At 40.3% G+C, this 25,218-nt stretch overlaps 1 protein-coding gene across 3 annotated transcripts in view; it reads left to right on the top strand.

The window, feature by feature from the left end:
* The first annotated feature begins 707 nt into the window (after window positions 1-707).
* CKAP2L (cytoskeleton associated protein 2 like) overlaps window positions 708-25,218 on the top strand; it is a 29,720-nt gene continuing 5,209 nt past the window's right edge. Inside the window, exons 1-6 of one of the 3 annotated variants that reach the window (XM_019444769.2) lie at window positions 708-834; window positions 2,830-2,896; window positions 4,779-4,830; window positions 12,417-13,675; window positions 17,480-17,687; window positions 22,380-22,535. In XM_019444769.2, coding sequence (XP_019300314.2) covers window positions 804-834; window positions 2,830-2,896; window positions 4,779-4,830; window positions 12,417-13,675; window positions 17,480-17,687; window positions 22,380-22,535 — 1,773 coding nt within the window. In that variant the 5' untranslated portion in view covers window positions 708-803. The other 2 variants (XM_019444789.2, XM_019444779.2) reach the window with 2 other exon arrangements.

The following is a 25,218-nucleotide window of genomic DNA, read 5'->3' on the forward strand; positions in this document are numbered from 1 at the left end:
CTACAACATGGATGAACCTTGAGGATTTAATGCTAAGTGAAATAAGCCACAGAAACACAAGTACCGGACGATTCCACTTAAATGGGGTTCCTAGAGTAACCAGAATCACACAGACAGTGAAATGGTACTTGCCAGGGCCTGAGGGGAGGAGGCAAGGGGGAGTTCCCATTTCATGGGTATTGTGCTTCTATTTGGGAGGATGACCAACTTCAGGACGTGGACGGTGGTGAGGGTTGTACAACATTGTGAATGTACTTAATGCCATCGGACTGTACACTTAAAAAGGGTTAAAATGGTAACTTCTGTGACAGATATTTTACCAGTTAAAAACAGCAGCCACCCTGCAGTACTAAGAACTTAGGGCTTTTAGATGCATGAGAACTTTCACACGTAGAGCTAATATACTGGTGTGGACCCCCGAATTCATCAGATTTGGGGTTTACCTTGTTTTTTCAGAGCTCCTGTGAACCTTAGGGTCTGAGAGGAGTAGGGCGGTCCTGTCTACGCGGGCCAAGCAGGTTTCCGTGACTGACTCCACAACCGCCCCTCCCACCGCTCCTCGGAAAGGACCAGCCAGTGTGTCGCAGGTCCCACCAGCCGTCTTTTATGCCCCGGGAGCTGCACGTTCTTCCAATCAAAGGGCAGAGCCAACCGCAAGGCGTCTATTTCCTTTTGTCCCGCCCTCCCCTGCTTCCGACTGGCGGGTTTCAAACCCACGGGAGCCAATGAGAGCGAGCGGACGCGCTGTGTTCCAGCCGTAGCTCCAGGCGCGGGTTTTGAAGAAAAACTGTCGCGGAGGAGTCATGGTGCCACCGCGACCGTCCGCAGCTGCCGGTGAGTATGACCGTGGACCCCCGCGTCTCCCAGGCGCTCAAGCAAGGGCGGGGAAGAAACGAGGCCACCAAGTGAGTTATTTTCGCGGATGGAAACACTCGCCTGTCTGCCTCGGTCTCCGCTTGGGTGTTTCCAGTCCAGGGAGAGCTGACGGGAGCCCCAGCCCTGGCCCAGGGTGAGACATCTGGCCGGGGCTAGAGGAGAGGGGATGCGGGGCCAGATGCCTCAGAGGCATCTTGCCAGTAATTCCTGTAGCAGCTCTGCAAGGAAATGTCATTGTCACCTCGTTTAGGTAGAGAACCTGAGGCCCCTTTCCCGGGTCGCACTTTCAGAAGGAAGCCAACCGCTCCTGCCGCGATCCAGATTTGGATCCAGAACCTGGGCGTGGTTCTCTGTGCTGTGTCCTGAGCTTTGACAGCTACCAAGAGGCTGGGTCTGACCCTAACAGGAGGCACTGGGAGTTGATGGTTAAATTTGCACTGAGAGCTGAGGGTCCTGGGTTCCCTGATCTCTTAAATGTACCTAGAGGCCTTAGCTATCTTTCCAAATACTACTCAGACACCACCTGCTCCCCAGTGCAGACAGTGTTTTGATAGTTTCAGTAATAATACCTATTGACTGTCTGCTAGGTCCTAGGCACTGACCTAGGTGCTTTACATAATAGCTCTTAAAGTTGGACATTTCTGTCTCCATTTTTATAGGTCCAGAGGCAGCAAGGTTTGCTAACTTGCTAGAAGTCACAGAGCTGGGTTTCCAACCTGGTCTGTCAGTCCCTGCTCTCTACACTGCCTGGCATGGTGTAAAATGCTTAATTCTCCTAGGGAGAATTCTTAATTCTTGTAGAATGCTTAATTCTCCTAGGGAGAAAAGCTGTCTCCTAGGGAATCATCAGAGCCAGATATCAAAACACACAGCACCACAGTTTAGATCAAATTAAGAGTAATTTTGCACCCTTATAGCCTTTTTTTGCCATTATTTTTTTAAATTTCTTTTTAACGTTTATTTATTTTTGAAGGAGAGAAAGATAGTGTGAGCAGGAGAGGGAGACACAGAATCCGAGGCAGGCTCCAGGCTCTGAGCTGTCAGCACAGAGCCCAACACCAGCCCAAACCCGCAAGCCTTGAGATCATGCATGACCTGAGCCCAAGTTGGAAACTTAAACAACTGAGCCACCCAGGCACCCCTTCTTTTTGCCATTATTAAATTTTAGCCTTTTCCAACCACCTATTCCCCTCACGCAGTCTCTGCCTCTGAAATCCCATAATTCTTTCTTTGACACTTTCTTATGGTACCTAGTTTTTGCCTTACATTGTAATTATTGTTGTGTTTATTTTATCCCCACTACTACATTGAAACTTCTTCAAGACAGAAATACTGAATTTTCATCCCCTCACAAATGCCTTGCTTATTAGAAAGTCAGCCATACAATCGATGTTTTCCATGAACCCCCTAACCTGGCCTATTTTGGCCTGAGGCCCAAAGGAAACCACGTAAGGGTTTGTGGGCAAAATTCATCATCCCTGTCAGAAAAAACATAATTAATAAGACCAAGCCTGGTTCACCAGCTCAGGTGAGCCAGTAATAGATTTCTTCATGTAAAGCATAATATTTTGTAGCTGGAACAGTGGCCGTGAGCAAGGGCTCTGACACTGGATAAACCTAGTTTCAGATCCTAGCTTTGCTACATACTGGCTGGGTAACTTTGGGCATATCATCTACCCTCTTTAGATTTCAGACTGTAAAATACCTAAGAAAATTGTTGTGCGGATTAAAGAAAGCAATGCAAGTGTGAAGAGCTCAGTGTAGGACGCAGCATACAAATGATGTTGTTGATGTGGACATTAACTTGGAGGCAAAGTTACGGGACTAGAGACTTTATCATATATGATCCAAAGCCAAAAGCACTATAGAAAAGTACCATCTTTTAGAAGATAGATGACCTGGTTAAAATCTCCAGCTAAAGTTCTGTTGTTTGTTGGCTTGCCTGTTTTGCAGAAGAGCGGCAGAGAAAGCTCCAGGAGTACCTAGCAGCCAAGGGAAAACTGAAGTGCCAAAACACCAAGTGAGTGTGTCTCACCCAGTTATGCAAGTTTTGTTGCCCTGGTTGCTCATAGCAATTTAAAGCCTTTCAAAACATTGCCCTTTTGTGTGTGGTCTACTCACACTGCACTGAGATCCTATGATAACTCAGGAAAGGGTATGTTGGTCCAGACATGACAAAAACCCTGGCCAGTATCTAGTACACTGGCAAGACTAAAGCACTATTATTGTGGCAGTCTCTAAAGGGAAGAGGAGAAGGTCCACAGTATTACCTACAATACTTTTTCTGTCCTTGTCCCTGCTTTTTTCTTTCCCCCCTGGGAAAGTGGTTCTCATGAAGGCTAGAAAAGGTCGAAGAGTTGCGTGACCGTGGTTCTGTTGTTCCTTGCTAAAGCAGGAGAGCCAGTTATAATCAGTCCTCCATAGCTGCACGCCAGCATCCTCCAGCGTGACCTCTGTGGTCATTCTCTTAGCACTTACTCTTGAGGTGGACAGAATAGGACTGTTCACTTTTGTCTTTTGTCAACATCTTGCTACTGTAGTGGTGTTACTAGTCCCTCTTGCTTAGCATTGATATATTCTCCCCGTGGCGTGTTGCTAAATTTTTATTTGGAAATGAATCTTTACAAAGCTAGCTTGGACTCTATATTTTAGTTTCCTTTTACTTTGGGGTTTTAACTCTGTTTCCTCGATTAAATAAATCTGATTCATTTATTCAACAAATACTTATTTAATACCTGTAATGTATCAGTCACTCTTGGTTCTGGAGATCTGGTGCTTAACAAAACAAAGAGGTCCCTGCATCTCCAGGGTTTATGTTCAAGATGGGGGAAACTAACAGCAAGTCATGATCAAAGTCCTTGTTAGTGTGAATTATTTTTGATCCATGCAGATTGAATCATTCTAAATTCTCCTCTATTTTCCTATGCCTTTTTACATTTTCTGTCTCACTGGCTAGATTTCATATGTGCTCCTGTTTTTTTAGTTGTATCTCTTTTTTCACTTCTGAATATTCATTATCTGAAGACACTTAAACTTTTTAAAGAAACTGTTAATTACCTTATTTGACATTGTATCTCTAGTGCCTGGCACATTGCACTTGTTCAAGGATTGTAGTTCGAATGAACAAGACTATGCAAATATGAAGAAAACACCTACATTTCATTAATCTAGTTAGAATGCTATATTTATGCGTGGGACATCTCTGAAAATGATTACCAAAACATGGGTAAGAGTGGTGTGGTCTGAGGAATAGAATAGTGGGACTAACGAAGGGATAATGAGACTATTGGATATAATTTTGAAATATTTTACTATCTACAGAAATTCCAATGATTTAAAATTCTAATCATAATAAATTTAAAAAAAAAATTTTTTTTAATGTTTATTTTTAAAAATTTTTTTTTTTTTTCAACGTTTTTTATTTATTTTTGGGACAGAGAGAGACAGAGCATGAACGGGGGAGGGGCAGAGAGAGAGGGAGACACAGAATCGGAAACAGGCTCCAGGCTCCGAGCCATCAGCCCAGAGCCTGACGCGGGGCTCGAACTCACAGACCGCGAGATCGTGACCTGGCTGAAGTCGGACTCTTAACCGACTGCGCCACCCAGGCGCCCCTTTAATGTTTATTTTTGAGACAGAGAGACAGAGCATGAACAGGGGAGGGTCAGAGAGAGAGGGAGACACAGAATCCGAAGCAGGCTCCAGGCTCTGAGCTGTTAGCACAGAGCCCGACGCGGGGCTTGAACTCACGGACCATGAGATCATGACCTGAGCTGAAGTCGGACGCTTAACCAACTGAGCCACCCAGACGCCCCATAATCATAATAAATTTTAATTACTATACTTCCCAAGCCTTGCTGATCCTTCTGGACTAAGAATTAATCTTATTTTGTCTTTTACAGGCCTTACCTAAAAGCCAAGAATAATTGTCTGAATCCTCCACCTTCTAAATCTGTAAGTAGAAATTAGTCTTTTAAATAATAATCATTTTAGATGATTAATAATAAAAACAACAAAGATGTTTGCAACCTAAAGACTATGTTATGCAAAGATATTTCTCATAAATAAAAGATCAATTTGGTTTAGTAAGAGACAGAACCACTTTTTGAAAAGTACAGCATATTATAGTTCTGCTTTGTTAATCAAAAAAAATTCTCAAGTGCACATTGTTCCTCTTAATAACTAACATTAATGGAATATTTACTATGCATCTAGCATTACATTAACTCATTGAGTCCTTACAACCTTATGAGGTAGGTACTTAGTAGCCCCATATTACAGATGAGGGAACTGAGTCACAGAAAGGTTGAGTAACTCCCCAAGGTCACATAGTTATTACATGACAGAGTGAGAGCCTGTGATCTTAACCACTTTGGTATGCTGCCATGAAGTTAAATGGCTCTGTAGTCATTAAAAGGGATCATCTTATTGTATCTTCCAAGCTACTTAACAAGATATGCTTCCCAAACAGTTCAATGCAGCTAGGTTATGGATAGAATAGTAAAGTATTCTCAAATTTCCAAGGTTTAAATGGGAGAATTTAGCCTTCTGAAAAGCTGCGTATAACATCATTAGACCCTGTGAAGGAAAGAAAATGTATATAAGGCAAAATTGGTACATCATGATGTGAACAGTTGGGAGTCACTGGGTTAGACTTCTACTTTATGCAGATTGAGTTAGTGTAGCTTGCAAATCTTAAAGGAAAACAAAACAAAACAAAAAACCTCATTCAGAGTTCCCAGAGGCTTCTCTAGAAGCTGACAATACTGTATACCTAACTATCTTTTTTACCCAGCTGTGAAGATAAAAATTAAGTGGGAAAGGCAATTATGAAATAGGAGAAGCTAAAAGGACTAGGCAAATAATAGTCATCATGACAATTGTATAATGCCTTACAATTTATAAAACATGTTTATACCTAATTGTAATAGCTAACATTTGAGTGCTTATTATCCAGATACTGGGCAAGATACTTTATACACAACATCGTAATTAATAATCAAAACAACCCTATAAGAAAGGTGGCCTTATGATTTAATGTCCATTTACCTCTGAGAGTAAAAGGAGGTACTGTTATGTTGGGCCAACAGCCATAAATAAAAACTATCTTGTGAAAAACAGGACGTTATGACACCCTTCCCAGAAGATACATATCATTATTGTTATTCTCATTTTACAAATGAGAGGACTGAGGCTCAAGGAGATGGAGTACTTTGCCAAAATGATATAACCGGTAAGAGTCAGACTTAAGACTTGAACAAAGTTTTTCCGGCACACTCTTAATGCAGTGCTTCTACTTAAAGAAACACACAAGGTTTTTCATTTTCTGTTCGTCTCTGGCAGTTCTAACATATTGAACCAAGATTTGAAAGGATTCCTTGGAGCCATGCTCTTAAATTTACTGAGAAATAGTAATGTATAATTGTTAAAAACTGCCTAGGTCCAAATGCTAACTCCTTCATTTTCCAGCTAAATGACCTTGGGCAAATTATTGAACTTTGTCTGTAAAATGGAAATAATAGGAGATATCTCATAGAGTTGTTTGAAGAGATTGAGTTAGTATACATTGAAATACATTGAGAAATGTCTACAGACTGGGATATATGTTCCTCTGGAGGTACATAGAGTATCTCCAATGGGTTCACAGTTTAACAGAATCAGCTTCCAGGTCCTCAACTTCCACATACACTTTTGCCTAAAATTGATTTGTAGAATGTGCCTCACATACAGTTTCTCCTTTCCCACCTCCCTTGTCAATATCATCCTTCTACCATTTTTCAGTTCTTTCTTTCTCTGCTGTTTTAGACAAACCACTCACCCTTCATCCCTAATCTCAATATGATGCTTTGCCCTGAGATGGGAATGCCTACAGAGTACAACGTCAAGGGACAATAGTGAAATAATGCTGTCGATGTTGAGAAAGTCTTTCAATTCAGGTGGCTTCCAGTTTTTTACACTCAACATTGTCATCTAGTAGAACATTAAAAATAATTTTTTGCTGAGAGATCACTGTGATTTTTAGCATATGCCTCTAGATGAGTTCAAAGAATTGACTACTACTTACTGGCTGTGACAAAACATCTTCTATTCTCATGAACTTATTTTTTAAATTTTAATTCCAGTATAGTTAATATACAGTGTTAAATTAGTTTCAGGTATGCAATGTAGTGATTCAGCCATTCTATATATTACTCAGTGCTCATTAAGCCAAGTGTACTCTTAATCTTCACCTATTTCACCCATTCCCTCCTTACACCGTCCTCCCTTCATTAACCGTCTGTTTGCTGTCTAGTTAAGAGTCTGTTTTTTTTGGTTTGTCTTTTTTTTTCCTTTGTGTTGTTTCTTAAATTCCACATATGAGTGAAATCAGATGGCATTTGTCTTTCTCTGACTGACTTATTTTGCTTAGCATTATACTCTCTAGATCCATCCATGTTGCAAATGGCAAGATCTCTTTCTTTTTTATGGCTGCATTGTATTTATATACACTTCTTTATCCATTCATCTATTGATGGACACTGGACTGCTTCCATAATTTGGCTTTGGAATTTATGCTGCAATAAACATAGGGGTGCATATATCCTATTGAATTAGTGGTTTCATATTCTTTGAGTAAATACCCAGTTGTGTGATTACTGGATCATATGGTAATTCTATTTTTAATTTTTTGAGGAACCTCTGTACTGACTTCCACAGTGGCTGCACCAGTTTGCATTCCCACCAACAGTGTATGAAGTTTCCTTTCTTTCCACATCCTCACCAACACTTGTTGTTTGTTGTGTTTTGTTTTGTTTTGTTTTGTTTTATGTTAGCCATTCTGACAGGTTGCGATGATATCTCACTGTGGCTTTGATTTGCATTTCCCTGATGATGAGTGATATTGAACATCTTTTCATGTGTCTGTTGGCCATGTGTCTTCTTTGGAGAAATGTCTGTTCATACCTTCTGCCCATTTTTTTTAATTGGAATATTTGTTTTTTGATGTTGAGTTGTAAATGTTCTTTATGTATTCTGGATACTAACCCATCTACTTAGTAATGTGAATAAATTTTCTCAATGTTTTTATTTAAAAAGAAAAAGGAATAAAATTGATGCAGACCTCTGTCTCATTCCAGCAACAAATGTCTCCCAATGAATACATAAACTAATTATAGGGATGGGGAGCTCCAACCAACTCATTAAGAGATACATTTCTATTTCTTTATGAAAAAATATTTTCCTTTTCATGTTTAATGATTAGTGATCAGGGTGCCTGGGTGAGTCAGTTGAGGGTCTGACTCTTGGTTTCAGCTCACGTCGTGATCTCATGGTTGTGAGTTCAAGCCCCACATTGGACTCTGTGCTGACAGCATGAAGCTTGCTTGGGATTCTCCATCTCCCTCTCTCTCTCTGCCCCTCCCTGACACACGCTCTCTCTCTCTTTCTCTCTTAAAATAAATAAACTTTTAAAAAATAATAATAATAATAATTAGTGGTCAAAATCAGTAACATTTATCTTCTTTTGCTGAATTAGTTCTAGTTATGGCAAATACAAATAAGATAAATTTATAAACATATGCATATTTTTTGAGAAGTACGATAGGGTAATGAACTATATACTGCCAAGCACAAAAATCTAGGAAAGAAATTTTGTGGTGAACTGGAATGAAAATATACCAAAAGAATAAAGGAAACGTGTTACATTTTCAATTTTAAAGAAGTATGTTTGTACAATTTTTTAAAGGGATTATAGTATCAAATTTCATTTTATCTTAAGATGTCAATATTGACAGTGTGCCTGAAATTGCATCTTTTGCAACTATTTAAACTAACAATGAAAAACTTTAGATGTTAACTCTAAAAAGTATGAAAGGGTACAGAGTTTGTCAAAATTATTTTGGGGGGCACCTGGGTGGCTCGGTCGGTTGGGCGTCCGACTTCGGCTCAGGTCACGATCTCACGGTCCGTGAGTTCGAGCCCCGCGTCGGGCTCTGTGCGGACAATTCAGAGCCTGGAGCCTGTTTCAGATTCTGTGTCTCCCTCTCTCTCTGCCCCTCCCCTGTTCATGCTCTGTCTCTCTCTGTCTCAAAAATAAATAAACGTTAAAAAAAAAAAATTTTTTTTTTAAATTATTTTGGGCATGTATGAACAAAAATGCTTGAAAAACACTGATGAGATAAGCTCTACAATTTCTCCCAGCCCTACGATAGCCCTTATTTCATCATATCATCATTTTTTGTGCGTGTATCTTTTCTATTAGCACTCCTCAGGGACAGGTGTCTTCTCCTCTCATCTTTGCGTCCCCTTAGAGTCTGGCACTGTGCCTAGTATACATTCATAAGTCTGTCTTGATTTAAACCCTTGTCATATATTGTATGTTGTATATTTTCTCCCTCCCCTGGCTTCATATGTCCAGAATAAAGTGACCAAATTCAATTTGAATCGATTGTTCCTTCTTGTACATTCTTTAATTTTTTTATCATTTTGATCCATCAATTCTGAGGTAAGTTGTCAGAGACCAGGAGTTAAGAGACTGAAGTTCTAGCTCCAGCACTGCCTCTAACACCCTGCCTGACCTTGGGCAACTCACTTTCCCTCTCAAGTGAAGGGGCTCAACTTAATGATCTCTAAAATTCCAACCTTGGGGGCACCTGGCTGGCTCAGTCGGTAGAACATGATACTCTTGATGTCAGGGTTATAGGTTCAAGCCTCATAGTGGGTGCGGACACGACCTAAAAATAAAATCTTAAAAATAATAATAATAAAGTAAAATTCTGACCTTAATGGTCTGTATTTGCATACTGATTGCTGGCTCTTCTGTCAGCCAGATGACTCTTCTAAGCCTAGGTTTTCTCTCAATGTAGTACTTAAAACTGCAGACCAGTTCTACCACTTACAATAAATTAGCAAGGCCAAGCTAATCTAAAATAAAGATAAAAAAACTGAACAAAAGAGAAAATACTTGCAAGTCATATATATGATAAGGACCTACTATCCAGGATATATAACAAACTCTTGCAGCTCAACAATTAAAAAACAACCCAACTTTAAAATGGATAAAGGATAATCATAATAATAATCATAATAATAATAACATGGACAAAAGATCCGAATGGACATTTCTCCAAAGAAGATATACAAATGGCCAATAAGGACATGAAAAGATGCTCCATATCATTACCATGAGGGAAATGCAAATAAAAACCACAATGAAATACCACTGCATACTTACTAGGATGGGCATAAATCAAAAAAGGCATAACAAGGATTAGGGAGGATGTGGAGACATTAGAACCCTTATACAATGTTAGTGGAATGTAAAATGCGACAGCCACTTTGGAAAACAGCTTAGAAGTTCCTCAGAAGTTAAACACAGGAGTTACCATAGGACCCAGCAATTTCATTCCTAGGTATATACCCAAGAAAATTGAAAACACATGTTCACACAAAAGCTTATAACAAATGTTGATAGCAACATTTTTTTATAATAAATAAACTGTAAAAAAAAAAAAGATTTTAAAAAATAAATAATAAAGTTTATTATTGAAAAATAAAGTGGCAAAGACTGATACATCCTACAATATGGGTAAGTCCCAAAAACATTATGCTAAGTGAAAGAAGCCAGAAACAAAAGGCCACATGTTGTATGATCCCATTACATGAAATGTCCAAAATAGGCAATCTATAGAAACAGAAAGGAGATTTTAGTGTTTGCCACAGTTTGTAGGGAGAGGGAAATGAGGAGTGACTTTTAACAGGTATAGGATTTCTCTCTGGGGTAATGAAAATATTCTGGAACTAGACAGTGATGATGGTTATACAGCCTTGTGAATATACTAAAACCCACTGAATTATACACTTTAAAATGGTGAATTCTAGGATCACCTGGGTGGCTCAGTCAATCGAGTGTCCAACTCTCAATTTCAGCTCAGGTTATGATCCCAGTATCATGGAATCAAGCCCCACATCAGGCTCTGTGCTGAGCATGGAGCCTGCTTAAGATCCTCTCTCTCTCCCTCTGCTCTTTTTCCCCTCGCTTGCTCTCTCAAACAAATGAATGAATGAATGAATGAATAAATAAATAAATAAATAAATAAATAAATAAAAATGATGAATTCTAGGGGATGCAAATTATATCTCAATTAAAAAAAAGAGAACAACTAAGGAATAGCATATGTTTGGAAACATTGATACCATATCCCTGCCTCTTCAGTAAGCAATAATGGAGAGATCAGGGGTGGATGTAATTGTTGGGGCTCAAGGAGTAACCCAGCTATAGCCATGTGCATATACCATCCATCTCTCTGGCTCCCACTTCCAACCCTCCCCCATTTCACCCCAGCGACACTGCCCTACACGTAACCATTCTAGAGTGAACATCTCTTTGCCCTTAATGCCACATGGTTCTGGTTACAGACTTTCTTTACACACAAAAGTTCACATAGTAATTCTCAACAATATTACCAAATCAAAAATAAAGAGTGGTAACTCTATCACTCCCATATCTTCCCCTAGAGAAGTATAATCTACAAATCTCTGCCAAATTCTCCTTTCTGAATACTTGTTTTCAATGCAAATACTCTAGAATCCACAGTGGCTTGCTCCTATTATCTATCATATCAATTCTTTAATTTTTTTTTTTACATTCATTTAGTTTTGAGAGACAGAGACAGAGCACAAGTGGGAGAGGAGCAGAGAGAGAATGAGAAACAAAATCCAAAGCAGGCTCCAGACTCTGAGCTGTTAGCACAGAGCCCAGAGTGGGGCTCGAACTTACAAACCATGAGATCATGACCTGAGCCGAAGTCGGACGCTTAACCAACTAAGCTACCCAGGCGCCCCACCATATCAATTCTAAACTCCCCTCCCTTGTTTTTGAAGTTCTCTATAATCTATCCCTGCCTTTCTTATCCAGGATTAAATCACATGGCTGAAACATTTACTTGTTAATAATGTAGAATCTAACCTTAAAACCCTGTCCTGACTTTACAAATAAGACTTTCTACTGAGATATTAGATTTAATTGAAAACTGTTCCAAAGTGTCTCCGGCCTCCCAGCATCTACCACTTACCTATCCTTGCCACTGATATCCAGGGACAAAACAAAGGTTCTTGAGTAACACTGTGACCTTTACAAAGGCAATGTTGTTTAAAAAAAAAATAAAAGTATAGCAATACACTCTACTACTAGGAGGAAGTTGAGAGACACCCTAACATAAGTTTATTATGTATGTATTTTTCCAGAGTCCCTAGAAGGACACTTCATTTGAGACATAATGAGCATTCAGCAAGTACTTGTTCAATTGAGGCAAATTTGTTTTTTAAACAGCAATTTTTGTATGTTCACTGCATCTCTGCTTAATTCTATCAAGCTAAAATATTCTGATATATTTCTAATAGGAGTTCAAATTATAAAGATCATCTATTAGCGAGACTATATTTCCCAGATTCAGCTTTCTTCAATGAAATTCTAAGTAAAATAACTATTTTTTTTTTAATTTTAAAAGCAATGAACTATTGTTATAAAATTTACTTTTTGATATTTTTCTTTGTCTTTTTAGACTATTGTACCCAAAAAGAATGTTACCAATTATGTTGCTTTGCCTGTCAAAGCTACAAGACCCATCAGCACTGAACTCCAGCCCCGACCTGCCAAAGGCCCAGGATCCCAGAAGCCAAAGTTGGAGCCACCAAAACTTCTGGGCAAAAGGCTGACTTCAGGATGTGTTTCTTCTAACTTAAACTGTAAGCCTTCCAGCAATAGTCAACAATACCATGAAGAGGGATCATCCACTACTGGTGAACTGCCTACAGAAACTATGGGGTCACTTAATATACAGGAACTGAAAACTGCAAAGCAGCAGGTAGCAGATCAAGGAAATACTAAGTGTGCAGACTCTGTGGACTGTAACCATGTTGAAAATGAATCCTTAGATAGCTTTCTAAAAGAGATAAACAAAGAAAACTTGCCCCAAACCTTACTAGACTCTGAAAGGAAGTCAAATCCTGAATTATGGACAATATGTAAGCCAAAGACTAATTCTTATAATCAAACCAAGAGCAGTTTGGCTCCTAAACAAGCCTTGGGCAAAAGTTCTGGGAATAGTGCTTTTCTGAAAGACCGAGTTAATAAACAATTTGTTGGAAAAACACAAATTAGGATTCCACCAGTAAAGTCACAGCAACTCTCTAGAGGAACAAACCTTGCAAGACCAGGAGAAAAACTCCCAAAGACGGCTCCCTGTCACTACGTTCAGACCCTTAGTAGGACTCAAGCATCAAGGAAACCAGTGGTCAAGGACATAAAGGATATAAAGGTTAATAGGGATAAATACGAAAGACCAACAAATGAAACTAAGGTACAGTCACACACTGTTACTGAACAGAAAGTAAAACACACCAAACCCCAGACATGCCCTAGCGTGCTTCCGGGAGGCTGTAACAACAGACATCCAAACACTAGGCAAGATCAGAAATCCACTCAACCTTGTTGTAGATCTCGGACATCATGTGCACTACAAAAATCAAAAGCCATAAGTCAAAGGCCTAATTTGATAGTTGGCAGTTTTAATTCAGTCGTTCCAAGCACCCCTAACATAACAGCAAATGGAACCAATGGGAATAAATGCAGCAACAGCTGTCAACAAAAAGCACAGATTTTGGACACCAAGTTGAAAAAGACTCTTCCCCAGAACCATTTTCTCAATAAGACAGCTCCCAAAACTCAAGCTGGTAACAAAACCATACATGGAGGAAGAGTCCCAAATGGGACCCAAACTAATCCAAATATTAAGAAGAAGATCACAGCAGAGGACCGAAGGTACTTTGCTTTATGTCCATGATTTTGCAGTTTTAGATGATTAAGCGTATTGACCATCAGGAATACTCAGTCAGGACATAGGCCATAAATAATGGCTTCTGAGTAATTGTTAGCTACAACCCTACAAAAAAGATTAGAAGCAAATACAACAAGTACTAAGACTTGGTAGAGCTGGGTGGTATAGACAGGTGTTATAAATTATTCTCTGTAATTTTTTGTATACTTGAAAATAATTTATTTTTTAAAAAGATATTGAAACAAAATGGTTGAATAAGAAATAGGAGTTGCAGGGGCACCTGGGTGGCTCAGTTGGTTAAACCTCCAACTTCGGCTCAGGTCAGGATCTGATGGTCCATGGGTTCAAGCCCCGCATCAGGCTCTGTGCTGACAGCTCAGAGCCTGGAGCCTGCTTTGGATTCTGTGTCTCCCTCTCTCTCTCTCTCTGCCCCGCATCACACTCTGTCTTTCAAAAATAAACATTTTTTTTTAATTTTTTTTAACTTTATTTAGTTTTTTGACAGAGAGAGACAGAGCATAAATGGGGGAGGGTCAGAGAGAGGGAGACACAGAATCTGAAACAGGCTCCAGGCTCTGAGCTGTCAGCACAGAGCCCGACACGGGGCTCAAACTCACGGACCACGAGATCATGACCTGAGCCGAAGTCGGCCATTTAACCGACTGAGCCACCCAGGCGCCCCAAAAATAAACATTAAATAATTTAAAAATTAAAAAAAAAAGAAAGAAAGAAATAGGAATTGCAGATGTAGCCTACTCAACAAGTAGCCTGCAGGGACTGAACAACAATAGAAGAGGGCAAAATAGGAGGAGCCTGAGTAGTGAGTTTACATAGCTAGGAAGTGGGGTGTTGGTAGTCCCTTCTGAAGCAGACCAGTGGTTAAATCCAGAAAAGTTATCAGGGAAGAAGGAACAGGAAACTTCCATGAGTGTGAGCAGGCCAAGTTTTGGAAAGTAAGCTAAGACAAAGAAGAAAATCAGTTCACATACAGAAATCAGTATCTCTGGGTGCTGGGGGTTAACATCAACATGCATGATGCTTGAAACCAAGCCAAAGGATTTCACACTTCCTGCCCAGGACCAGACATAGTCTCATAATGTGGTGACCCTCCCAGGAGAAGCACCTATGTATTGGAGTAGACTTCAACTTGGTTGGAGTAGAAAATAGGGAGATTCCTGACTGACAAGGGTGAAAAGAACATGTAAAATTAGATGGTAGCCAAAGAGTACAGCAGGGTAAAGTGAGGGCAGGATCTGTTCTCTGAATACAGCCCTGAACACCACCAACAAGCTCTCTGCCCTCCTGAAGAGACAGAAAATAAACAGCTTAATTTAGGATGATGTGATTGAGAGAGACTGGGCTGACTTCTTTACATAGAAGAGAAGGGTTAGGGAGGTACTTTTCAACAATGACGTCTGGTCTACGAAAAGGATAGTGACAAAAAGAAGGATGACCCTTCTAAGCAAAAAGAAAACTGAGTACAAAGACCCCAAGCTGGTGAATGAGGAAGTCACGGTCCCTCCCATGCAGTTCGTAGTCTAGACCAGACAATAGATGATGGGTCTTAAGACAGTGTGTGGAATGCTGACCACATATGATTATACAAGAGGAATCTGTGGAGAGCGATAGATCACTCACTCATTGCTGGAGTGTTCCTTGAGCACCTACCATGTGCTGGGCATTGGGAGATACAGTGGTGACCACACAGTCACAAGTCTACCTTAATGGAGCTTTTTCTCTGATGTATCTATGGAAAGTGCTAGAATAATAAAATCATAACATTGAGGTCCTGAGAATAAGTTGACTTTAGAAAAGGTAAGTTCCCTGTTCATTCGTGATTGGGAGGAAGGCTGAGATCGGAAGAATGCCAGGAGCATAAGGGAAGCACATGCCAAACATCTCAGCTTCTGTCATTAAGTAGGTGGTTCGCATGTAGGTGAAGCGGGGCAGTTGGAGCTGAAACAAGCACTATGAATTGTGCTCTGGAGTCAAGGAAACAAGAAGGTTAATTAGTTATTGACATTTGGGAAAAACAAAACCATAAGGTCAGAAAACAGATCGGTGATTACCAGGAGCTGGGCATGAAGAGCAGGGTTGACTACCAAGGAGCATGAGGACATTTTTGAAGGTATTATATCTTCATTGTTGCTATGTTTACATGACCATATGCATTTGTCAGAACTCGCAGAACTGTACATTTAAAAAGGTGAATTTTACTGTATGTTACTGAACACATGTGTGTTCTAGACATTGCGCTAGGCACTGGGACATCCAAGGTTTCTGCCTTCATGGAACTTGCATTCTAGTGGAGAAGACAGAAAATCAACACATTGATGAAACAGACAGAGTAATTACAGATAATTACCTCTTCAAGAAGGTGTCATTTGAGCAGAAGACTGAATAAAAATGATACTACAAGACCTTGAGGCAGGCATGAGCATGGGTCAGGTAACTGAAGGCTTACCAGAGCTCCTGGAGGGGAAGAGTAAGAGGGAAAGTGGTATGACATGAGTTCGGAGAGGCACGGAAAGCATGTTTAATTTTATTCCAAGAGGCATAGGAAGTTCCTGGCTGTGACTCAGTCTGCTTCACACTTTCAAGATCACTCTGGCTACTGTGCACACAATGTATTTGATAAGGGCCGGAGTGGAAGCAAGGACATGAGTTAAGAAGGAGGCTGCTATAGCCTTTCAGGCAAAAGGTTAAAGTGATATGAACTAGGATGATAGTAGTAGAGCTAGAAGCCTGTACCATGATGTGTCAGGTGTGGGGAAGAAAGGACCACTCAAAGACCACTCCTAGTTTTAGGTCCTAGCAGCTGGGCAGATTGGGGCACTGTTTATCAATGTAGAAAAGACTGTTCAGGAATAGGTTTGGAGATGACAATCAAGAGCTTTGTTTTGGACAGCATTAAATTTGAAATGCGTGCCAGACCTCAAATACAAAATAGCAACTAGGCACTGGGTTTTACAAAGCTTGGGGCTCTTTGTAAACCTCTGGGCTGAAATGTACATCTGTGAGTTATAAACATGTAGTAATGTAAAGAAGCTGAAGAGCCTACATTCAAATGCTTAAGTCTAAGGTCTTGGTGCCTCCCCCAACAGCAGTCTGTTGGCTGCTTAGAAGCGGGAGCAGAGAATGTGGAGAGTGAAGGAGAGCAAGGATTCAGACATGGCACCATCGGAGACTAGCTACTTAAGAGTCCTGAAATTAGTGATCTTGTTTAGGAACAAAGGGGGTCATGTGCAGTGATCTTGTTTAGGAACAAAGGGGGCTAAGGAACTGGGCAAAGTGGGTCACTCTGGCCAAGACCCTACTGAGGGCAGAGTGCAGGTTTGGTGGGTCAGGTTGAGTGGCTGATAGAGAGCTTATGGTGAGAGAAATGGAGTGCTGAGTTCATCATCTCAGAGCTAGAGGGATGTCTTAGTGCCAGAGGTAATATACAGGAGAAATGAAAATTTCTAGAGAAAACTAATGAAAACGAAAAAAAAGAAAAAGAATGAAGAATAATCATGAAGTTGAGGAATTTGAAGACTGAGATACTAGCCACCAGTAATCCTAGTAATCCCTCTGCAGTCTGCCTTCTGAAGGGTAGGAGCAACCAATGCTGCCATTACCCCTTTGGAAATTGTTTTTAATTCCATTCTCCTAACTCTGTATGTTGTTGAAGGTATGTAGTGGTACTCCATTCATGCATACCTTATACTCTGGAAGTGTGACTATATACAAAAAGAAACCTAAAGCATTTTCCCACTCCACTCCACCCCACCCCTTTAATTTTATGACAGGAAACAACTGGAAGAATGGCAGAAATCTAAGGGGAAAATCTATAAACGGCCTCCTATGGAACTTAAAACAAAAAGAAAAATAATAGAGGAAATGAATATTTCGTTCTGGAAGAGTATGGAAAAAGAAGATGAAGAAAAGAAAGCACAACTTGAACTGTCCAATAAAATTAACAACACTCTGACAGAATGTCTGCAGTTCATTGAAAGGGTGAGTATAAGTAAGCTCCCAAAGCTTGGCCCGCAGTCTTAGAGTTTTTAAACATTTTTCTTAAATACGGTGTAAGAGAGATAACCTCCGTCTAAGTAGAAATTCAGCTGCTCTTTTTATATAGAAGAAGAATAGCACTAATAATAATGGCATGCATTTAAACAATAGCTCTTGTATGCCGGGCACTGTTCTAACACTTTACTTATATTATCTCATACAATTATCATAATAACTATTACCATGCCCCTTTACAAATGAAACTGAGGCACAAAGAAGTTGGAAAACGAGCCCAAGCAGTCTGCCTCTGGAGGGATCCAAAGGAGTTTTGCCTTTTTTCGCCATCAAGGTCAAAAAAGTAAATATTTGACATTTGGATATGAAGCTGAAGTCAAAGTCAAGGTCATGTGTAAAATTAGATTATCCTAAAGACTGGGTGGCTGTAAATGGCATTGAAATTATATCTTGGATTCTGCGATAAGGATAAAGGAGATGGTAAGCAAAGGGTATGATCCTCAGGAGATGCCTTGAAGGAAAATTATATTAATAAAAAATAATTGGATAGACGTCTACACTAAGGTCCTTGCCTGAAGCAAACCCAATTCTGTGCTTTGGCTGGTGGTGTTGGACAGAAACATAAAAAGGAAACCTTCAGTTTAGGTCCACTCCAGGCAATTTTCTCACAAAATTCACTTAAACGTTAATTATTTCTCCTTTATGGAATTAAAGTTCCATTCTTTTGTTGTTGTTGCTCTTTCTTGTATTTTCATTGTATTAAAGAAAATGCATGAATACATTCTTATTATTAAAAACATTACGGGACGCCTGGGTGGCTCAGTCAGTTAAACGCCTGACTTTGGCTCAGGTCATGATCTCATGGTTTGTGAGTTCAAGCCCCGCATCTGGCTCTGTGCTGACAGCTCGGAGCCTGGAGCCTGCTATGAATTTTGTGTCTCCCTCTCTCTCTGTTCCTCCCCCTCTCACACTCTGTGTGTGTCTCTCTCTCAAAAATAATTAAACATGTCTTAAAAAATTAAATTAAATTAAAAAATAAAAACCTTTCAAACACTGTAGAAAATGACCAGTGTTCCCCACTGACCATGCCCGCACACACACGCACAGGGACACACACACAGTTAGGCATCCCAGGCTTCTCCCAAAAGATGCCCACTATTGCCAGTTATCCATCCAGACAGCTTTTATGTATGTACATACCATGTAGATACATAGAGAAATGAAGTATATAGTTTTGTGAGTTGCAATTATTTTATTCCAGATTTTTATGTATGTTCTTTGGTTGTCTTTTCTTGTGTTTCCCTAATATTAGTATCATGTTGGCTTTGCCAAATAGTTGGGTATTTTCCTTTTTTCCTGTACTCTAAAAATAGTTTATACAACATGAGAGTTACTTTTTTCTTTGAAGGTGTGGTAAGGACTTGCCCATAAGGTTATCTGGACTATGGGATAATTTTGGGTATATCTTTTCCATTTTTTCTGTAATCATTGATCTATTTAGGTTTTGTATTTCTCGAGATAATTCTAGTAATTTAATGCCTTTTATTTAAAGATTTCTTTATTAATCTTTTTAAAAGGCCATCTTGGGGTTTTATTGATTTTTTTTTTCTCTTGCGTCAATGTCTGCATCTATTTTTATGTGTACTGGTTTTTATTAGCCTTTTTAGTTGAAAGCTGAAATCATTTATGTCAGTCTTTCTTATTTTCTTAAAAATACATTTAATGCTATAAATTTGGGGCACCTGGGTGGCTCAGTCAGTTAAGCATCAGACTTTGCCTCAGGTCATGATCTCGTAGTCCATGAATTCAAGCCCCAAATTGGGCTCTGTGCTGACAGCTCAGAGCCTGGAGCCTACTTCAGATTCTGTGTCTCCATCTGACCCTCTCTCTGCCCCTCCCCCACTCACATTCTATCTCTCTCTCTCAAAAATAAACATATAAAAAAAAATTTTTTTTTTAAGCTATAAATTTGCCTCTGAATTTAGCTTTGGTCATATCCTTTATGTTTGACTAGGTCATGTTCTGTATTAGAGTCAAGTCAGAGAAACAGAAACTGCACCAGGTATCTTAATAGAAAGAATGTAATATAAAGGTTGGTTTCACAGTGTCTTATGTGAGTTCCCTCAAAGCAAATCTAAGAGGAGAATTTGTGTGAAAGTAATTTATTAGGAAGAGGATCCCAGGGAAAACTGGGAGGGGAGTGAGGATGTGGGGCCAGGAAGGGCAGGAGGCCAATTAGGATGTGGTATCAAGCAAAATCCAATGACTGTAACTGGCAAAATGCCACAGGGGAGCTCTGGAGACTATGGACCAGACCTCTCAGAGTCATCCTGATCAGGGGCAAAGAAGCTATAGTAGTAATACCTCCATGGTCATTGACTAATGGGGGGAGCAGGCGGGGAAGGGGTGGACAAAAATTCCCAGGCACTTTGACTCTCTGGACACATACAAAGAGGAGCAGATGCTGGCTGTTGGACTTGAAAGCACTTTCTGAGCCTGTGTGCACAAAAATGGTAAAGGGACCATCAGGAGAGGTATGGGTACTACACACAGGGCTGACTACAAAAGAGAACCTGAGATAACAGTGGCAATAACTTCAGGAAGCAGCTAGCACCCACTGGGTCTAGGGGAACAAAGAGAGGTGGAGGGTGTCCGAACCTAGAAGTTAGGAGAGACAAACTCCAACTCTCAAGGAGGGCATACTACCCAGATGATGTTGGGACCACAGGAACTGGAGGAGGCGCCCAGCAGGGCTGGATCTCAGACCCTGAGGAAAGGATGCTACCCAATTGGTGCTCTTGCCTCTGAAAGAGCACAGTGAGGCAGGATTCTGTAATTGCCAGAAAAAAATGGTTGAGGCTAGAACCAACTATTGCTGCCAGAGTGAAGGACCATTGCTGGAGTGACGAAAGCAAATGGGAAAGAGGAAGTCCCTCTCTTCTCCATCCCCACCATCTCCCTCTAGCCCCACATACTGGCAGAGCCCAGCATAGAGCTGCTGTGAAAACAGTGATTTACAGAATTCCAGCCCCAGTGTCACAGCAGAGGATACAAGGTGGGTTTGGAGCTAGGAGACCATAGCTTAATAATTGACATAAGTTCTCATTGTTGTTCATTTCTAAATAGTTTGAGGTTTCCATTTTGAGTTGTTTAACCCAAAAGTTATCTTAGAAGAACATCTTTTAACTTCCAGATAGAGTTTTGTTTTGTTTTGTTTTGTTTTTTCCTGTCTTTCTTCCAGCTTTTAATTATACTGCATTGTGAATGTAGCCTGTATGTGTTCTGCTTGATAGAATATGTTGAAATTAATGTCTAATCAGTCCTGGTGAACGTTCTATCTCTTAGATGGATATTGGAATTCCTGAGTAATAGATGTATCCTCCAGAACTCTTTTAAATTTTCTTTCGTACTCTTCATTTCTTTGTTCTGTCTTAATCGATTCTGGGAGAATTCCACAGCCAAATTTTCAGCTGATTGATTTCCTCGTCAACTCCTTTGAGGTTTATGCCTCTTTCGTGTAGTGTTGGTTTTCTCAAACACTGATGATTCTTGATTGTGAGGTTACCTTTGGGTCTCCCCCATCGCAGGAGGTTCTGCTTGGCTGAGTGTGCCAAGACATGGTAGCTCCCCATATTCCTTCTGCTCTGGGTACAGGCCAGAAGGACACCAAATCAGTGAGGCAATTTTAAATTTACTTTTTGTGAGGGGCACCTGGGTGGCTCAGTCAGTTAAGCGTTCAACTTCAGCTCAGGTCATGATCTTGTACTCCGTGAGTTCGAGCCCCATGTTGGGCTCTGTGCTGACAGCTCAGAGCCTAGAGCCTGCTTCAGATTCTGTGTCTCTCTCTCTCTCTCTCTCTCTCTCTCTCTCTCTCTGCCTCTCTCCCACTTGTGCTCTGTCTCTCTCTCTCAAAAATAAATAAACATTAAAATTTTTTTTTAATATAAATAAATAGGGGCACCTGGGTGGCTCAGTCGGTTGAGCGTCCAACTTCGGCTCAGGTCATGGTCTCACGGTTTGTAAGTTCGAGTCCCGCGTTGGGCTCTGTGCTGACAGCTCAGAGCCTGGAGCCTGCTTCAGATTCTGTGTCCCCCTCTCTCTCCACCCCACCCCTGCTTGTGCTGTCTCTCTCTGCTTTCAAAAATGATTAAACATTTAAAAAAAATTTTTTTAATATAAATAAATAAATAAAGTTACTTTTTGTGAGATTTAGCCCTTTTTATATACACCTGCATGGGTCCTCAACACACACACATATATACACCCCTATGACCCTTGCTTACCTGTGCCATTCTTCATAGTTCCATTAGAGATATATGGAAATTATTATGCATATATGAGAAGTATATGAATGTTGATTACTCTAGGGTTTGGTTTGGTTTTGGGTTTGGTTTTGCATAAAAAGGTAAAGATATTCCTTACCTTCAGCTATGATAAACATTTTCCTATTTGGTCTCATGTAACTCTTAAAATTTAATGACTAGTGTCAAAATGCATTGAAATATACTGTTTAAATGGATGCCTCTTATTATATGTAAATTGTACCTCAGTAAAATTAAAATTTTTTTTAAATTAAGAAAAAATGATCAGACTGATTCCTGCCAAACTTCTCTGATAAATATTAGATGTGAGAATAACAGCAAGATGGTAATAATTACCTCTGGCTTTTTTTTTTTACAGGGTATACTTTCTAATGAAGTATTTACCATATTGTCCAGTATTCCTGAGGCCAAAAAATTTGCTAAATTCTGGATCTGCAAAGCAAAGTTATTGGCCAGTAAAGGTACCTTTGATGTCATTGGGCTGTATGAAGAGGCCATTCGAAATGGGGCAACAGTGAGTATCTGTCTCGGGTGGGTGATTTCCTGAAAATTCTCTCGTGTGAGTTCTTTGTTGCTTGCAATATGGCAGTTATACAACGCCATGTGAAACTTCTAATTCACATCATAAAGCTATGCACAGAATATGAAACACAGCATGTCCTTTATGTACATTTAATTAAAATTTTATTTGGTAGAAAATAGTGTTACGTGTAAACCAACAGAATCACTGTTCTTGTCAAGTGATTGTGTCTCACTTTACACTCACTGTAGAAATATGCACTTATGGAAAGTTATAACATCGATATGCAGTACTTACAAAGTCACACCTCACCATGAAGAACCAAAAAATACCTTAAGCCCACTACATCAATATTCACATGGCAACAATTCAGAGCCAGTGCCTGAAAAATAAATTTAATTCTAAAACCTAGTAAAACCATCATTTCTCTATAACTTTTTTTTTTTAATTTTTTTAACGTTTATTTATTTTTGAGACAGAGAGAGACAGAGCATGAACAGGGGAGGGGCAGAGAGAGAGGGAGACACAGAATCGGAAACGGGCTCCAGGCTCTGAGCTGTCAGCACAGAGCCCGATGTGGGGCTCAAACCCACGGACCGTGAGATCATGACCTGAGCCGAAGTCGGACGCTTAACCGACTGAGCCACCCAGGCGCCCCTCTATAACTTTTTTTTAACAAAGACTGCATCCAGCAGTTTTATAACTCTTTTCACTTAAATGTCACTTACCAGCGTCATTTTATATTTCTCCGTACCTCTTCCCATGAGAGTTCAAAGTCAGAGTTGTACATGCACATAAATAGTCAAAAGAGTTCAATAAGGTTCTTTCCCTGAGGACTCTGTGCCCCTCCTCTCCCATTTCCCACCTCCTGGAGCAAACTGGTTATTTTCATATTTACCTTGAATAGTTTCACATAGTGTGCTTGTTTTTCTGTTTCTTGATTTTTCAGTTTTAGACATGACTTGTAGACTTCCAGCTGTGCAGGATGAGGATTTCACCCCCTTTCTCACACACGCCTGCATGGATCCCCAAGAGACACATGCCTGCAGACTTTTGCCATCCTCCATATTTCCATTAGAGTCCTATGGAAATCCTGGTTACTAGTGTTATGAATAATCCTGTGTTTACACTGTTATGAATATATAAGAAATACATGACTGCTCTGAGCCATGTGGTGTATATTATGATTATTTTGCCTTTCATGCACAACTTTCTACTTTTCCTGAAGTTAATTATTTTTTTTAATGTTTATTTTTGAGAGAGAGAGAGAGACAGAGTATGAGTGGGAGAGGGGCAGGGAGAGAGAGAGGGAGACACAGAATCTGAAACAGGCTCCAGACTCTGAGCTGTCAGCACAGAGCCCGACACGGGGCTTGAACTCAAAAACTGCAAATTCATGACCTGAGCCGAAGACAGACACTCAACCAACTAAGCCACCCAGGCGCTCATGGCCGTGAGATCGAGCCCTGAGTTAGGCTCTGCACTGAGCGTGGAGCTTGCTTAAGATTCTCTCTGTCCCTCTCTCTTTCTCTCTCTCTCTCTCTCTCTCTCTCTCTGTCCCTCCCCTGCTCACGCTTTTTTTTCCCTCTCTCTCAAATAAATAAATAAACATTTTTTAAAAAGTTCTGAAAACATGGATGAGCTTTTACCATAGGGTGATCTGGCTGAGCAGATTGGTTGAAGAACCCTCAATATGAGTGTCTTCAGGTCTTTCCTCTAAAATTGGTCATATTCTTGGGCACCTGGGTGGCTCAGTCAGTTAAGCATCTGACTCTTGATTTCAGATCAAGTCATGATCTCAGGGTCATGAAATCGAGCCCCTCATCAGGCTCCACACTGGGCGTGGAGCCTACTTAAGATTCTCTCTCTTTCCCTTTCTCTCTTAAAAAATAGATGGATGGATAGATGATAGATAGATAGATAGATAGATAGATAGATAGATAAAACTGATCATATTCTCTAAAGAAGGATCTTCCAATCTCTTCCTGGGAGCTGGAAACCAGGCTACCAGTGTTGTGAGGGAGAAGAGATCTGGGAGTCTCAACCTTCAGCATGGAAACTTTCATTTATCCCTTTTTTTCAGTCTCAGACATGCATGATATTCCCCAGAGACTTGGAAAATATATCCCCAGTTTTCTGTTAGGATAAAGAGTTGGAGGTCTGACTGCTGGACAGATGCTCAAGAGTCCTCTTGATTTGGACCTGACCATTCATTCCTGAGCCTTTAAAGGCCCTGGGGTTGAATCATGTTGTTTCTCAGCTACATTGCCAGTTTAGAATCTGGCTCTTCCAAGTTGGTTAAGTTGGTCATCTCTTCCTTCTACTTTCTAGCTTCCAAATCTTGTTGCCATTTCTATTCTTTGTCGTCATTGCCTCCTTTAATCCCATTACCATTCAGGGATTAGAAATATATATATATATTCAGGGACACCTGGGTGACTCAGTCCCTTAAGTGTCGACTTTGGCTCAGGTCATGATCTCACAGTTTGTGAGTTGGAACCACTCGTCAGGCTCTCTGCTGTCAGCACAGAGCCTGCTTTGGATGCTCTGTCCCCCTCTGCCCCTCCCCGCCTCTCTCTCTCACATGCAGACTCTCTCTCTCTCAAAAATAAATAAACATTTAAGAAATAAATGTACATTCAGTCTATCATTTTTAACTAGAAGCCTGTAAAAATGT

This window comes from Panthera pardus, unplaced genomic scaffold (assembly GCF_024362965.1).
Source record: "Panthera pardus isolate Hobbes unplaced genomic scaffold, ASM2436296v1 HiC_scaffold_26, whole genome shotgun sequence".
NCBI lineage: Eukaryota > Metazoa > Chordata > Mammalia > Carnivora > Felidae > Panthera > Panthera pardus.